At 50.8% G+C, this 14,306-nt stretch overlaps 1 protein-coding gene across 48 annotated transcripts in view; it reads right to left on the bottom strand.

The window, feature by feature from the left end:
- BANP (BTG3 associated nuclear protein) overlaps positions 1 to 14,306 on the bottom strand; it is a 128,165-nt gene that overhangs the window by 37,693 nt on the left and 76,166 nt on the right. For 26 of the 48 annotated variants that reach the window (XR_012428678.1, XR_012428679.1, XR_012428680.1 and 23 more), the window contains 3 exons: positions 9,641 to 9,777; positions 7,498 to 7,560; positions 4,871 to 4,909 (listed from right to left, as the gene is read on the bottom strand). Coding sequence is in view for 43 of the 48 variants with exons in the window: in XM_065536787.1 (XP_065392859.1) it covers positions 4,871 to 4,909; positions 7,498 to 7,560; positions 9,641 to 9,777 (239 nt within the window). In the remaining 5 variants the exon portion in view is untranslated. Of the gene's footprint in view, positions 1 to 4,870; positions 4,910 to 7,497; positions 7,570 to 9,640; positions 9,778 to 14,306 lie in introns of all 48 variants that reach the window. The other 22 variants (XR_012428676.1, XR_012428677.1, XM_065536793.1 and 19 more) reach the window with 1 other exon arrangement.

The raw sequence follows: 14,306 nt of genomic DNA, 5'->3' as shown, positions 1-14,306 counted from the left end.
AAGAATTTTTTAAATATCTTTAATTTTTTGAAAAAAACATTGAATTGTACACTTTATTTATTTTGAGACAGGTCTTGCTCTGTTGCTCAGGCGTGAATGCAGTGGCACAATCACGGCTCACTGTAGCCTGGGCCTCCTGGGCTCAAGCGATCCTCCTGCCTCAGCCTCATGAGTAGCTTGGGACTACAGGCACACACCACCAGACCTGGCTAATTTTTTTTTTTTTTTTTTTCTCTAGAGGCAGGGTCTCACTATGTTGCCCAGCCTGGCATCAAACTCCTAGGCTCAAGTAATCCTCCCACCTCGGCCTCCCCAAAGTACTGGGATTACAGGTGTGAGCCAGCACAAAACAATTTTTTTTTTTAAAGATTCAGCTGCAATTTCAACGTCAGTGTTCTAAAGAATCCCTTCACCTCCTCTTCCCTCTCCCAGCCAGCGATGCTGGAACACTGGGGCATGACAGCATGTGCACCTAGAGGTCAAAATGAACAATAAAGACAGAGAAAGGACTGGAGTGGAAACTGGAAACTGGTCACCACAGCTGGGCAGCTGGCAGAGCAGAGGCCACAGGGGCCCACAGCTGGGAGGAAGTGAGCGCTCCTGGAGGGGAGGCTGAGACACAGCGCCGGAGGGCACGGCTCGGGGAGGAGGAAGCGGGCACCATGCAGCCAGTGCGTCCCCATACCTGCGCACCCGCCACCATCCCCTGAACCTCATCTTCCCAAATGGCTCTTTATGAAGCCTCTGATGCTCTGCCAATCTTTCCAAACCTCTTGCCCACATTTGGGATGCACCGTCCGCTACTACTACCCCCAACACTGGTCACAGGAGGCTGAGCACTGGGGGCTCCATCCAACCTCGCTGGACCTGGGTGCCCATGGCCTCCGGCCTTGCACAGGCAGTCACCCTCCCTGTGGCTGTGCCATCCGCTGTCCTGAGGCCTTGGTGCAGGTGGCTCTCCAGATTCCTACTATGTCTCTCATCCTACTACTGCGTCTCCCACCCTCCTACTGCGTCTCCCACCCTCCTACTGCGTTTCCCACCCTCCTACTGTGTCTCCCACCCTCCTACTGTGTCTCAGGCTCTGTGGTTCCTGTGTACTCTCAGTGTGCCCAACAGGGCCTGAAATGGACTCTAATCAGTATTCCCTAGTGTAGGGTCACGCTCACCTGCACAGCACCTGTCAGCAGACGGCCTCAGCCAGGAGAGCTCTCCCAGAGTCAATGAACAGCTGTGGGTCCCACCCTGCCTGCAACCCAGCACCAGATGGGGCATTCCATCTCTCAGCAAGGAAGAAAAGCAAGGCCGCTGTGGACATGAAACTGACCACATGGCTTCAAATCATGCAATTCTTCATGTTTTCTATTCAGACAGCAAATGGCAACTGTGGGATGTGACTAGAATCTCTCAATATTTAATTTGAAGAAAACATGACTCAAACAGGATGGCCCCCTGGCAGCCGGTGCCACAGGGTCACACCAACGCAGCACAATGGCGCTTCCCAGCACCACAGCCACCAGGGCCCTCCTGGAACGGAGGCTGCTGCTGGCTGCAGACGCGGCCTCAAACCCACCACCCCAGCAGCAATCCACAAGCACAGCGCACATCCCTCCCTCCATGGAACAGGGAACGGAGGCTGTTTTCACAGAAGCCGTCCACTGATCAGAAAATAGTCAGTTAACGGCAAGAAGTAACAGCAACGATCATCTCAGAAGTGGAACAGGAGGAAAACAGCAACAAGTGTGAGCCCAGCACAAGGAAAGCGGGCGGGGTGCAGGATGTGGGGCACGGGGTGCAGAGCGCAGGACACAGGGCGCAGACCCCGGCCCCAGGATGGAAAACGAACGGCCAGAAGAGGGTAGGCCTGGCCACCCTCCCGAGAGGATTTCTAGCTGCTCTGTCAGATTCTGAGTCTGTTGCCACATAACCATTCTTAAATGACAGTTGGAACTAGGGAATCAGATGGGACTACTAAGCTAATCCTCAGTGATCTAGGAACTTAAAGCAGCCGCATCCATTTCTTAGTGTTCTCTTACTCCAGCTGGGGTGCTGTTCCTTGTCTTCCCTCAGCTCTCTGGAGCGAGCGTGGGCTGCAGGGTCTCCCATAATCAAGCCAGTGCTCACAACGAGGGCAGGCCAAGGGCCTCCGGGACAGGACGGGGAGCTGAAAGGGCCTCCGGGACAGGACGGGGAGCTGAGCCATCTGCAATGTCACACGAAGGACGCTTCTGAGGTCAAGTCTGGCTGGAGAAGACAGAGCCTTAGACCCACGTGCACTATCCTCCTGTGGGCACAGGGGCGGGGAGGAGAGCGAATGGGCTGTGTGACCCCCCCACACGCCTCAGGGCTTCTTAGCCCAGTAGACAACATGGAGGTGAGTGGGCTTCTCTGTGCTTTCTGAAACATCCTTCTGTCTCCCAAACGTGTGGCCAGCCCGGAGGACGAAGCCTACATGAGCAGGGTGAAGCTCTGCAGGAATGAGAACTGGCCAAATGATGGAAAAAGAAAGAACTTCTACAAATGGAAGATGAGGGGTTCGCTACACAGATTTACCAGAAAAGGCAGCTTCAGATAACACAACGGTTTCCTTAAATCATACACCAGTTTCCTTCCAAAGAGAAGCAGGGGCCATGTACTGAGCTTCTGCCTGCCACCCTGAGTGGTAGCACTGGCCTCTCCTGAAGCCGTCTTTGATTTGAGGTCCCACAAATGCAACTGATAATAGGAATCAGGAGGTGGGAAGAACATAGGAGAGTTCATAAGGGGAAAAAACCAGGTGATTTATAAATTATTATTCGTTTCACATAAAAAGTGGTAGTACGGCAGCTTTACGCATTCTGCAGTGAGGCCACTTAGAGTGGGGACTTGGAGGGGCCACGGCAGACAAGGGAATGAGCAGCAGATGAGACCCTGGTCGCAGTGCAAAGGCATGTGGGGCAGCAGCAGTGACGGAGGAACGACAGACACCAGAACACAGCCTTGTTCAGAGGATTCCAGACAGCAACTCCTCCAACATCAACCCTGCGTCCTTCCCGAACTCAGATCTGTGCTGGAGTCAATGGGCCTCCACGCCTGCTGAGAAAAGCTGGAATCTCTGTCCTCACAACAGAGTTGGCAGGATTCTATCTACAATCATAAACAGAAGCACTGCAGTAATACAGTGTAAAGAGCCTGGTTCTATCTTTAAAATTCCAAGTGGATTTTGTTCAGAGGCAGAGAGGGGAACAAGGGAATATCGAAGGTGACATGCCTTACAAAAATCTTCCTAGGAGTTAAAGTCCAGCAGCGTTTTAGCTATGATACAGTTCCACTACCAGCATAACCATAAACCACTATGTTGCACAAAACTAAGACGGACCACCGGCTGGGAGTCCTGTCCTCTGCTGCCCCAGTGACTGTGAGAACCATGGCGGAGAAAGGCACGGAGAACCAACCCGCACTGCACCGACCACAGCCTCATTACCCCAGCGGAATGAGCGCAAAGCCACAAGTGTGGATTTAAAAACTGCGCATTCCTTTGGCTCTTCTCCAAAGCAGCAATTGCATACTTACAGACGAGCGACGCTGCAGGACTACCTGAGAAAACCTCATGCTGATCTTTAAGAAGAAACTTTCCAACTAAGAAACACTGACATAAACCAGTTCTGGAGGGTCTGCAGCCCTTCTCCCAAGGGGCCTCTGAGGGGTCAAGGGAAAGCCCACGGGACGCATGTGCCCTTCTGTCCCCGTCATCTGCGAGGCACCTTGCTCCGGGGGTGCCCTGGGCTCAGTCGGGTCAGAGATCCGCGGGGCCTGGCCTTGGCAAAGGGAACGCACGCAGGTTCCTCAAAGGACAGTGCCCTGTGGTTTTGAAAACTGAGTACGATCTTTCTACGCAGTGAGCTCTGTGTTTATGGTTCTCACCGCCAACCTCCCAGGTTCTGTTTTACGAAATGGGAAGATCACCCAGACTCTTCAATAATGATCCAGAGGTGATAGCCGTCTCCTGAATAGAAAGGGTCTTCACCAGGACCTGGGAACACACAGCCTCAAAACCTCCAGCGAGTTCACTGTGTCCTGCACAGCAATGCCCTCCCCAGGACACGCACTGTCAGGGCACATCATTTTGTAAAGACAACTTGTACCGGGGTGCTCAACGAATGGTCACTCTTTTTGTCAAGGATTAGAAAGCAAGCAAGTTTGTGAGTTTGACGGCAATACACAGGAGTGAAACCACCTTTTCCTACCAGAGCTATCTACTCAAACACGACCACCACCAACATCCACATGTGTGTGCAGAAAATAACCATCTGCACGGGGTGGGGTTTGGGGTCGGAGGGGAAGGCACGTATCCGCCAGAATGCAAAAGCTACCGAAATCCTACGGAGCAGCAGATGTGACCCCCAAGCCCCACCCTCCCCCTTCCAGGCCTGTGCATTGCCATGGTGAGGAAAGCCAGTCCTGCTCTGGGGCTCACACTGAGAGGCCTTCGCACCCTCGCTTCCTCCTGTGGCAGCCCCCATTCCTTGGCAGCACAATGGCCTGTATGTGACAGAGGGGCTGTGGCGCTCACCTGACCATCCGCCCCCTCCCATGAGAGCCCCACCCCTTGGCAGCGCAATGCCCACGTGTGTGTGGAGACCAGGGCACACACCTGACCGTCCCACCCCGTCCTGTGAGAGCCCCACCCCTCCGCAGCGCAATGCCTGTGTATATGTGTAAGGACTGGGGTCGCTCACCTGACCGTCCCACCCCCTCCCATGAGAGCCCCATCCCTTGGCAGCGCAATGCCCACATGTACATGGGGACCAGGGCACTCACCTGACCGTCCCACCCCCTCCTGTGAGAGCCCAACCCCTCAGCAGCGCAACTCCCGCACTGGGACACTCACCTGACCATCCTGCCCCACGTGATGGATCTGGAGGTTGCCCTGCAAAGAATGAGAGGAGGAGACGGTCATGAGCAGAAACACGCCAAGACACCCGTAGACTCGGCAAACACGCCAACACACATCACGGGCCATTTGAGAATAACAAGAAAAACACTGGTTCTAAAAATTCAACCTCTAGTAGCAACAAAAGCTCCAAAATAAAATATTTATATTTTTAGGTACTATTTATTATCTTAAAGGTGAACAAACAACTCAAAAAGCACTGTACCCATTCCCCCACCCTGACCCCAAATGAAAATGTCATTTTGGCTTCATTTTTTATTTTGAAAGAATTTGACTCACAAAAAGTACAGAAAGTAGCAGAGAGAGGTCCTATGTGTGTGCCGCCCAGCTGCCCCCAGTGAGGACGCTTTGCTGAGCTGTGCGGCATCACCATGCCAGGACATGGGCCGCACACGAGGAACCAGCTCACTCAACCACGGAGCTACCAAGAGCTCTCCAGCTAGAAACTCGCTTTCATTTGTTATAAAAAGGAACTGTTTTAAGACTGTTAGACCCTGCTAAACGTTTATTTGCAGATATCCTGTTTTAACAAAATAATTTCAAATGAACACGGTATGAATTTACGGTGGAGACTGCATACTGTCACTTATCACAAAGCCATCGTTAGCATTATCAGCAATTTCTAACTTACTGCATTCAAATCTTAATGAAAACAAAAGATCACCTATACAAGATGGATTCAGTTATGAAAACTGAAAAGAGGAAAAACTAGTAATAAAAATTTGCATTCGAGTAGTCAAGATTTTTTAGCATAAACTATAAAAAGCAAATGTGTGTTTTTTCTTTTGCTGCTGTTTCAATTTTCCTTCATTTCCAATGACTCTAAGGAAATTAAGCATTCCGACGCACTGCATGGACTTCCAGGTATTCAAGAACTCTGGCTGAGCTCTCTGACAGTGAGCTCAGCCTCCAGCCCCCACTTGTCTGTGCCTTGAGAAGCAAACCTTCCCCTGCCCTTCAAAGGCAGCTCCTGCACTGGAAGGTGCTGCTGGGATCCTGCACCTCGCAGCCGCTCAGGCCCCCGACTCCTGCACCTGACCGCACTGAGCCGACTAGTGCCATCTCCCGGCATCTCCACAGAGATGGTCCCTGACCCACCCACAGACACAGAACCAGGCCCTGCTCCTTCCTGGACACTCTGGCCTCCCGGGACCGTCCCCCACCTGCCCCCCACCCCGGTGCTTCCTTCCATCCATCCATCTGACCACATGTTTCTTAGTGACCTGGTCATCTTGCTGTGTGGATGAGCCCACTCATTCCCAGTCGCTTACGGCCCCCACAAGAATTCGTTCCTCCCCTTTCACCTCATCCTGATTCCACCCTCGGAATGCTTATGCATGCATGTGCTCCTCTCTCAGGATAACCCACTGGGAACTGCTGGTGTCCAAATTAAAGCCACCGCCAGCAGACACATCTGAGTCCCTGGGGCTCCTCCTGCCACGGCATGCATGTGTCCACAGTCTTGCTCATGGGCACTTGGGCAGGAGCCTCTGCGCCCACCGTGAATCTCTGAAGGCAGAGCTTCTCTCTCCTCCGCTCCCCAACAGCACCTGCACCCAGCACGAGCTCCCGGGAGGCCTCGCATGCTAACATCTCCATGAGTCCCCTCGACCTCAGCATCCGAGCTTCCTAGACTCTGCTGCTGGTGTGTGTGGAGAAACCTGAGATCTTTGTAACGACACACTGTCGTGCACCAAACACAACGCTGGTGCTATTGTCACGACCTAGAAACAGCCATGTTCCTCATCCCCCAGAGCGCACCACGGTCACTCAGTATAACACGTGTGTGCTGCTTAGTGCCCTGCGCCTGCTGCTGCCCGTGCTGTAGGAAACAGCCCAGAGTCGAAGGACAGTCACCAGCCACCCAGGAGACAGTCCTGCTGTGGCACGCAAACACGGAGCACCGCAACCGGCCAGCCTCGGCTTTCCAAGAACTCAGACTGTCACTCCTGCCTTCACATTCCAGACCCCAACAGCAGCTGAGCCCACACTTCTGAGTGCATGGCCAGGCAGAGCTCCAGAAATGGAGACAGCGGAGATAATCACAGACCTGGCAGGTGCGCCAAGGGCTATTCCCAGCTCTCAGGACTGGCAGCATCACCTCATGGGATTCCCCACCGTCCCATGAAATCGGCACTAATCCCACAGAGGCCACGAGGAAGCTGGGGCCACATGGCAGGTGAGGGGCTATGTCAGGTCACCTGTGCAGGGGTAGACCACACCTTAGCCACACTGGGGGCCTCCCCTGGCAGGAAGGACAGGGCCGGACAGGGAGAGAAGGGTACTCAGAGGGCACTTCCAGCCAGGAACAGAAACGTCAACCCAGGAGATCTTTACCAAGACAGACCAGAAGCTGTGGAGACCAACAGACAGGAGGGGAGGCAGTGAGGCCACAGAGACTGCAGGCCCGCCATGTGCACCCTGGAAGCAGAGTCCTGAAGCCCTTGCCCACGTTCCCCGTCCTCTGGGGCTCCCGGCTGCCCTCGCACTGTGACACCGATGAAGGTCGAGAGCACGCGGGCACCGTGCCTGCAGGGACAGTGCTGCAGCAAGAGGTGACTCACCTCGCTGTCCTGCGTGATCTGGACTTGCTCCCCCTGCGGCACCTGGGCGATGTGGAGGTGTCCCTGTGGGATCCGCAGCAAGAGAAGACACCAAGAAGCATCAGAAGAAAATCAAAAGCAAAGGAAACAAGAAACGTCTTCCGGAATGTTTGTTCTTATCTGCTTGTAATTCAAAAAGATAACTGAATCCTGAATAGTGCAATACAGTCTGTGGTCACCTCTTTAAATTAAGCTTTTGGTTCACAGCAGTCCCCCTCATCCATGAGGGTTTTGTTTCAAGAAGCACCCCTCCCCCCACTATGTGGACACCAGAAACCGTGGATGGTGCTGAACCCCGTATATGCTATGCTTTCTCCTGCCCATACGTGCCACACAGCTTGGACATGCTGGACAAAGGAAGGACTCAGTCCTGGATGGGACAGAGCAGGACGACCAGATTTCATCATACTACTACCCAGAAGAATATGCAATCTGAAACTTACAAATTGTTTATTTCTGGAATTTCTCATCTAATATTTTCAGATCACAGTTGACCATGGGTAATTAAAACCTGGGAAAGTGGAGGCATGGGTAAGGGGGGGCTACTGTGTAATATACACAAAACATCTTCCAGTACTTCACAAAGGAGCAATAGGTCCCAGGAAAGATATTTACATCTTTACATGTTACTAAACAAGTAAATTTTAAAATGTGCCTGACACATAGAAAAGAGGGGAAACAGAAAATCAGAATGACACCTCTTTCCAAATGATACGTTCAGCTCTCTGGGAAAGCTGGGAGGCTACGCATGGAGCTTGTGGCTGGAGCAGGGGAGCTATTCAAGTGCCTACACTCACAACAGGGCAGGCAACGTTTTTCAAATCAAAGAAACACTCATATAACTATTTAAACAGTTTGAGTAAACATTAATAAATGTGATTCAAAAAAAAAAGTCAAAGAATCCAATGTTTATACATACAGGCAGACAAATAATTCCTATAAACCTATAAATGAATACTCCTTATCTTATTTGAAATTATCTCTTAGTCAAAATGGATCTTAAACTCCTGTAGAATGTTCTTTGTAAGCCTTATGGCAAAGTTATCTACTCTGGAACTCTTTCAAAGAACTTCTTACTAACAAGATGAGAGGAACTGACGTTGTGAATGTCAAACAAATTAATAAGCTTATTAAATAAGACTCACTATTCATAACTGTCTCATCTCCTTTGGAAGAGGAAGGGTAATGCCCCCTCTAAAAGCCCCAGAATTTTCTGGAAGCCTTCCCTCTTCCAGACAGCATGCTGAAGCCACACTGAGATGAGAGCCACGCCCCACTCTCAACAACGAAGGACCTTGTTTCCAGGAGAAAGCCCGGGCGACACGTAGGCACACAATGACCTCTGTCTTCAGAGGTCCCAAGGGTGCTGGTGCCACTAAAGACATCAGCGATGTCTACTGGTACATGTAAAATTCCTAGTCACCCAGCAAAGCTTCCAGAAAAGTCTTCCTTCCTTCTCAGCCACCCCCTACTCTTGCGCCACAGAATCCAGGAGGTGTCTGTAGAGGGACTTCACCTGGGAGTCAGCCCCGAGCTCATCAGGCTGACCACAGCTTGGGCCACAAAACCCCAACAGAGAACTCTGCACGGGCAAGGCAGGACATTGACTCACTGCTGGGGCAGTGCCCGCCCAACCCAGGTGTGCTGTGTAACTCCAAGGCAAACGCTGATGGGAACAATGACCTCAAGCTTTTGCCACTGATCCTAGAAGGAAATGACTCTTTCCCTCAGTGAGAGGGCACCTGCGCTTCTGAACTGAGAAATATTTCTGATGCTTCCCAGGAGCATGAGCTGGGACAGGCACCACCGCACGGCCTAACCCTCGCAGCTGACTGCCCGCCTGACTGCTGGCAGGACTAAGGTGAGCTGGGCACCCACTCCACCATGTGCTTCAATCCCCAGGCTCTGCAGCAGCCGCCCCCCACCTGTGAAATGTTAAGAGCGCATGGCTATGACAACCTCTACTTTAAACGGGGACCTCGTGCCTCCTCCCAAGCTATCACTGTGCTTCCGAAACAGTGGAACCGGTGGAGGCCGCCATGGCCCTGCCGTGGCCCGCCCTGCAGCCCCCTTTCCCAAGGTGCTAGGTGGAGAGGGTACGTACTACTTGCACCTGTCCGTCTTCTCCGATCTGGTGGATCTGCACCTGCTGAGCGTTGGCCAGCGCGTAGTGCAGGGCCTGCGGCTGCGGCTGTGGCTGCGGGAGCTCACTGGTGGGAGGTGGGGTGCTCATCATCGGCTCTGTGGGGGCGACAGGTGTGAACGGGGTGAACGAGAAGTGTCTTAGGCATTGCCTCTTGCGGCATGTGTGCACCCCTGTCCCTCCCTCTTGACTCCCACAGCAGAGAAGAGGAAATGCTTCATTTTTCCTCGACTCGCTGCGTCTCCACTCTTCTGCAGAGATCGCTACGAGTGAGTCTAAGGAACTGAGGCTTCCAACATGGAACGCAGAAGCGCCTGAGAGTGGAGTGATGTTGCTGTGACAAAACCCCTTCCAGTCCCAACTTCTTTAAATGAATAAAGTTCTTCAAGTGGACATTAAAAGCTGTGCTGGCAATATTTGTCCATGGGGAATTAAACTAATAGGACAAAAGCCTCATCCATACACTTAAAGGTACATTTCCGACAAATTTTACTTGCTGTGTTTAATCAAAATGAGATACATTTGCTTTGATGTACTGTGTATTAATTTTCACTGTAATCATGTCTCAATCTTAATTTTCTTAAACACTTAGAATATTAAGAGCACAGAAAAACTTTTTAATTTTCAATGTATACATGTAGCTTTGTTGCAGAGAATTATAATAACTAATTAAAAAAAACTTTTAAGCATAAAAATGTAGTAAGAAGGGCCGGGCACAGTGGCTCACACCTGTAATCCCAGCACTTTGTGAGGCTAAGGCAGGCAGATCACCTGAGGTCAGGAGTTCAAGACCAGCCTACCCAACATGGTAAAACTCTGTCTCTACTAAAAATACAAAAATTAGCCAGGTGTGGTGGCACACGCCTGTAGTCCTAGCTACTTGGGAAGCTGAGGTAGGACAATCACTTGAACCTGGGAGTCGGAGGTTTCAGTGAGGCAAGATCATACCATTACACTTAGCTCCAGGCAACAGAGCGAGGAGGGGGGGAGGGGAAAGGGGAGGAGAGAAAAGAAAAACTTTCCATGTATTTTTTACCAATAGCTAATGGGAGGTATTAAATTGCCATAGTACATAGATTCCACTGAAAACATTTTTTAAAGTAACAATAAAATGTTGGCTTTTTTTTTTTTTTTTTTTTGAGACAGTCTCGCTCTGTCACCTAGGCTGGAGTGTAGTGGCGTGATCTTGGCTCACTGCAACCTCTGCCTCCTGGGTTCAAGTGATTCTCTTGCCTCAGCCTTCCAAGTAGTTGCGATTACAGCCACCCACCACGATGCCCAGCTAAATTTTTTTGTATTTTTTGTAGAAAAGGGATTTCACCAGGTTGGCCAGGCTGGTTTAAAACTCCTGTCCTCAAATGATCCACCTGCCTCAGCCTCCCAAAGTGCTGGGATTACAGATATGAGCTACTGTGCCCAGTCACATAATAAAATGTTGATACTTGCAATATGCTAGAAATTGCCCGGCTACACTAAATCAGAATCTGAATTTCATGAGATTCGAAGGTGGTCCTCCTGCATGTTGAACGTGGAGAGCTCGGCTCCAGCCAAAGACCCTGACTCCACCTGAGCACCTCCAGATGTGGGTGATGTCCCAAAGCAACCACCCCCAGGCAGTGCTGCACGCTCCACAGTGCGTTCCTGTCTGCCTGAGCAGTTACAGAGCACTTAGCACCATAGGTCCTCCAGCAAGCCTTGTGGACCCCAGGAAGAAAATGACGAAATCCCAGTTGGGCTGAAGCCCACCTCCGCGGACCTACTGCTCCTCCACTGACCCTCTCGGCACCTACAAAACCAGCCTAATTCTTCACTGATGCGCTGCTTCTCCAGGCATCTAACCATTATCAAACCTTGTGAAATCTCAATTTCTAACTGTTTCCGCAAAGACAACGGTTTCCAGCCCACTGCCACCTTGACAGTCCCTGGAGCGCTCCTCCCAGCGGCTCCAAAACGCCCCACCGGGGCCACAGGGCAGACAAGCTAAGAATGGGTGTGCTCCAGAGTGCACCTTCCAACCGCACGGGCTCCGAGGAAGGTCCTGCACACCGGCGCAGCCAGGAAAACACTCTGCTTCACACGCTGCTCCACCACCGTCTACTCCTGTGCAAATGCTTTGAGTCTACATTTTCAGCTATGAAATTTCAGCTCATTAAATTTACCCTTTCAAGATTTTAGTATCCTAATGACGCAGGCCAACATATCTGGCAGTCGTCAGGTTATATAACAACCGCTTCTTGCTTACTAAGGTCCTGGCAAGTAATTTAACTTAGGTTTTGATTCCCCATTGGATGAAACAGACCGCTAACCTTAGCAAGTGCACGTACCCGAAACACATGGCAGGCAAGCCTGGAAACCACTCTCCTCGCTTTTCAAGTCTAGGAGTTCCTTACGGTTCTTTCTGATGTCTTCTATTTCTCTCCTTGCTATGTTCCTTTTTTCCTTTAAATTCTTGAATGTAATTTTAATAAATTTCAATGTCCCGGTCAGTTAATCCCAGCCAGGGTCCCTTCCTATATTTAATAAATTTCAATGTCCCGGTCAGTTAATTCCAGACAGGGTCCCTTCCTATCTTCTGATTTTCTGATCACAGGTCACAATTTCCTGCTTCCTGGTACTTTTGACTGGATACTGGAGATGGTGAATTTTACTTTGTTGGATGTCTAGGTTTTGTTGTCTTTCTTTTAAAATTGTTGTTACTTGTGGTTCAGTGTGATCTTTCTCAGGCTGTTTTAAGCTCCGCCTTTACTCTGGGATAGGTTAGTCGCTGGGGGGCGTGGCCTGCTAGTGCAGTGACGGCTGTTTTAAGCTCCGCCTTTACTCTGGGATAGGTTAGCCGCCGGTGGGCGTGGCCTGCTAGTGCAGTGATGGCGGTTTTAAGCTCTGCCTTTACTCTGGCGATAGTTTAGCCGCCGGTGGGCGTGGCCTGCTAGTGCAGTGACTGATCACTGAGCATTCTCCACTCTGGCTGCTGCGAATCCAATCGCCACCCAGCCTGGTGTGAGCTTAGGAACCATTCAGCTCATGACTGCCTTGGAATCCCCCAAACACCCAAGGAGGCCCCCGTGTAACCCTCTGCTCTTAAGAACTTGACTGCACTTTTAGCTGCCTCAGCCTCTCTCAACTCCAACCCACCTCCTCCACGTGGTGATGCAGCTGTGCTCTGCCTGGCATCCCCCCTCCCTCCTCTCGCGTTCCCTCTCTCAAGATCACGGTCCTGTGCTGCTGCTTGTCTAATGTCTTAGGACAGCCGATTCACAGATTTTTCTCCAGATTTCAATGGCAAGAGAATTCAATCTGGTTCCTGCTACTATGCCTGACTAAAGTCAGAAATCTCCTCTCCTTGGCATATTTTTTTTTTTTTTGGAGACAGAATCTTGCTCTATAGCCCAGGCTAGAGTGCAGTGGCGTGATCTCAGCTCACTGCAAGCTCGGCCTCCCAGGTACACGCCATTCTCCTGCCTCAGCCTTCTGAGTAGCCGGGACTACAGGCGCCTGCCACCAAGCCTGGCTAATTATTTTGGCATTTTTAGTAGAGACAGGGTTTCACCATGTTAGCCAGGATGGTCTTGATCTCCTGACCTCGTGATCCGCCCGCCTCAGCCTCCCAAAGTGTTGGGATTACAGGCGTGAGCCACTGCGCCCGGCTCTTTTTTGTTTTTTTGGGTTTTTTTTTGAGATGGCGTCTCGCTCTGTCACCCAGGCTGGAGTGCAGTGGTACAATCTCAGCTCACTGCAACCTTCGCCTCCTGGGTTCAAGTGATTCTCCTGCCTTAGCCTCCCAAGTAGCTGAGATTACAGGCATGCACCACCACACCTGGCTAATTTTTGTATTTTTAGTAGAGATGGGGTTTCACAATGTTATCCAGGCTGGTCTTGAACTGCTGACCTCAGGTGATCAGTTCACCTCAGCCTCCCAAAGTGCTGGGACTACAGGCGTAAGCCACCACACCCGGCCCCTCTGACTTTTAAACAACATTTTTTAAAACTATAAAACAAACGCAGTGCTTGTTGGAATTAACTGAGAAACTACAATGAAAGACAGACAAATAAAAATTATCCTACTACCTAGAGACAGGCACTATAAAAATGATCACACATAAATGTTTAATCACCTTCCACATACACCTATATATTTACAATAAAAAATGATCTCATACCATAAGTCAAGTTCTCACGCCCACTCTCTGCCTAGCTATGAATATTCAAGAGCAGAATTCAAGTCATGAGCAATATTCCTCCAGCCCCATTTCAACAGCCACAGGTTACGCTGCTACATGGTATTTCATTGAATGCCGTTAACTCATCCCCCAGGACTGCTACCTTTCTAAAGTCCCAAGGCAGAATTCCTCATTGTAGTAGAAAGGCCTAGAATAGAAGAGCTTCTTCAACACAGGTCACTCAAGAAAGCGCTGCTTTAGGGACACAACTTGTGTGGCCCACTGCAGCCAGCCACCTCCCATCCTGGAGCCCCTGGGCAGCAGCTGAGGCTGAGTATCTGATAACTACCAAAACAGCCCGGGAAAACCACTTCCTGAAGTCCAGTTCAGAAAGAGACCCCGGGAGAACTCCAGGTGATCTGGTCTGTAACTTGCAGGACCTTCCAGAACAAAGGGTTCTGGCCGACAAA

This window comes from Macaca fascicularis, chromosome 20, assembly GCF_037993035.2.
Source record: "Macaca fascicularis isolate 582-1 chromosome 20, T2T-MFA8v1.1".
NCBI lineage: Eukaryota > Metazoa > Chordata > Mammalia > Primates > Cercopithecidae > Macaca > Macaca fascicularis.
The sequence above is the reverse complement of the archived record's forward strand: the minus strand, read 5'-3'. Positions and strand labels throughout refer to the sequence as shown.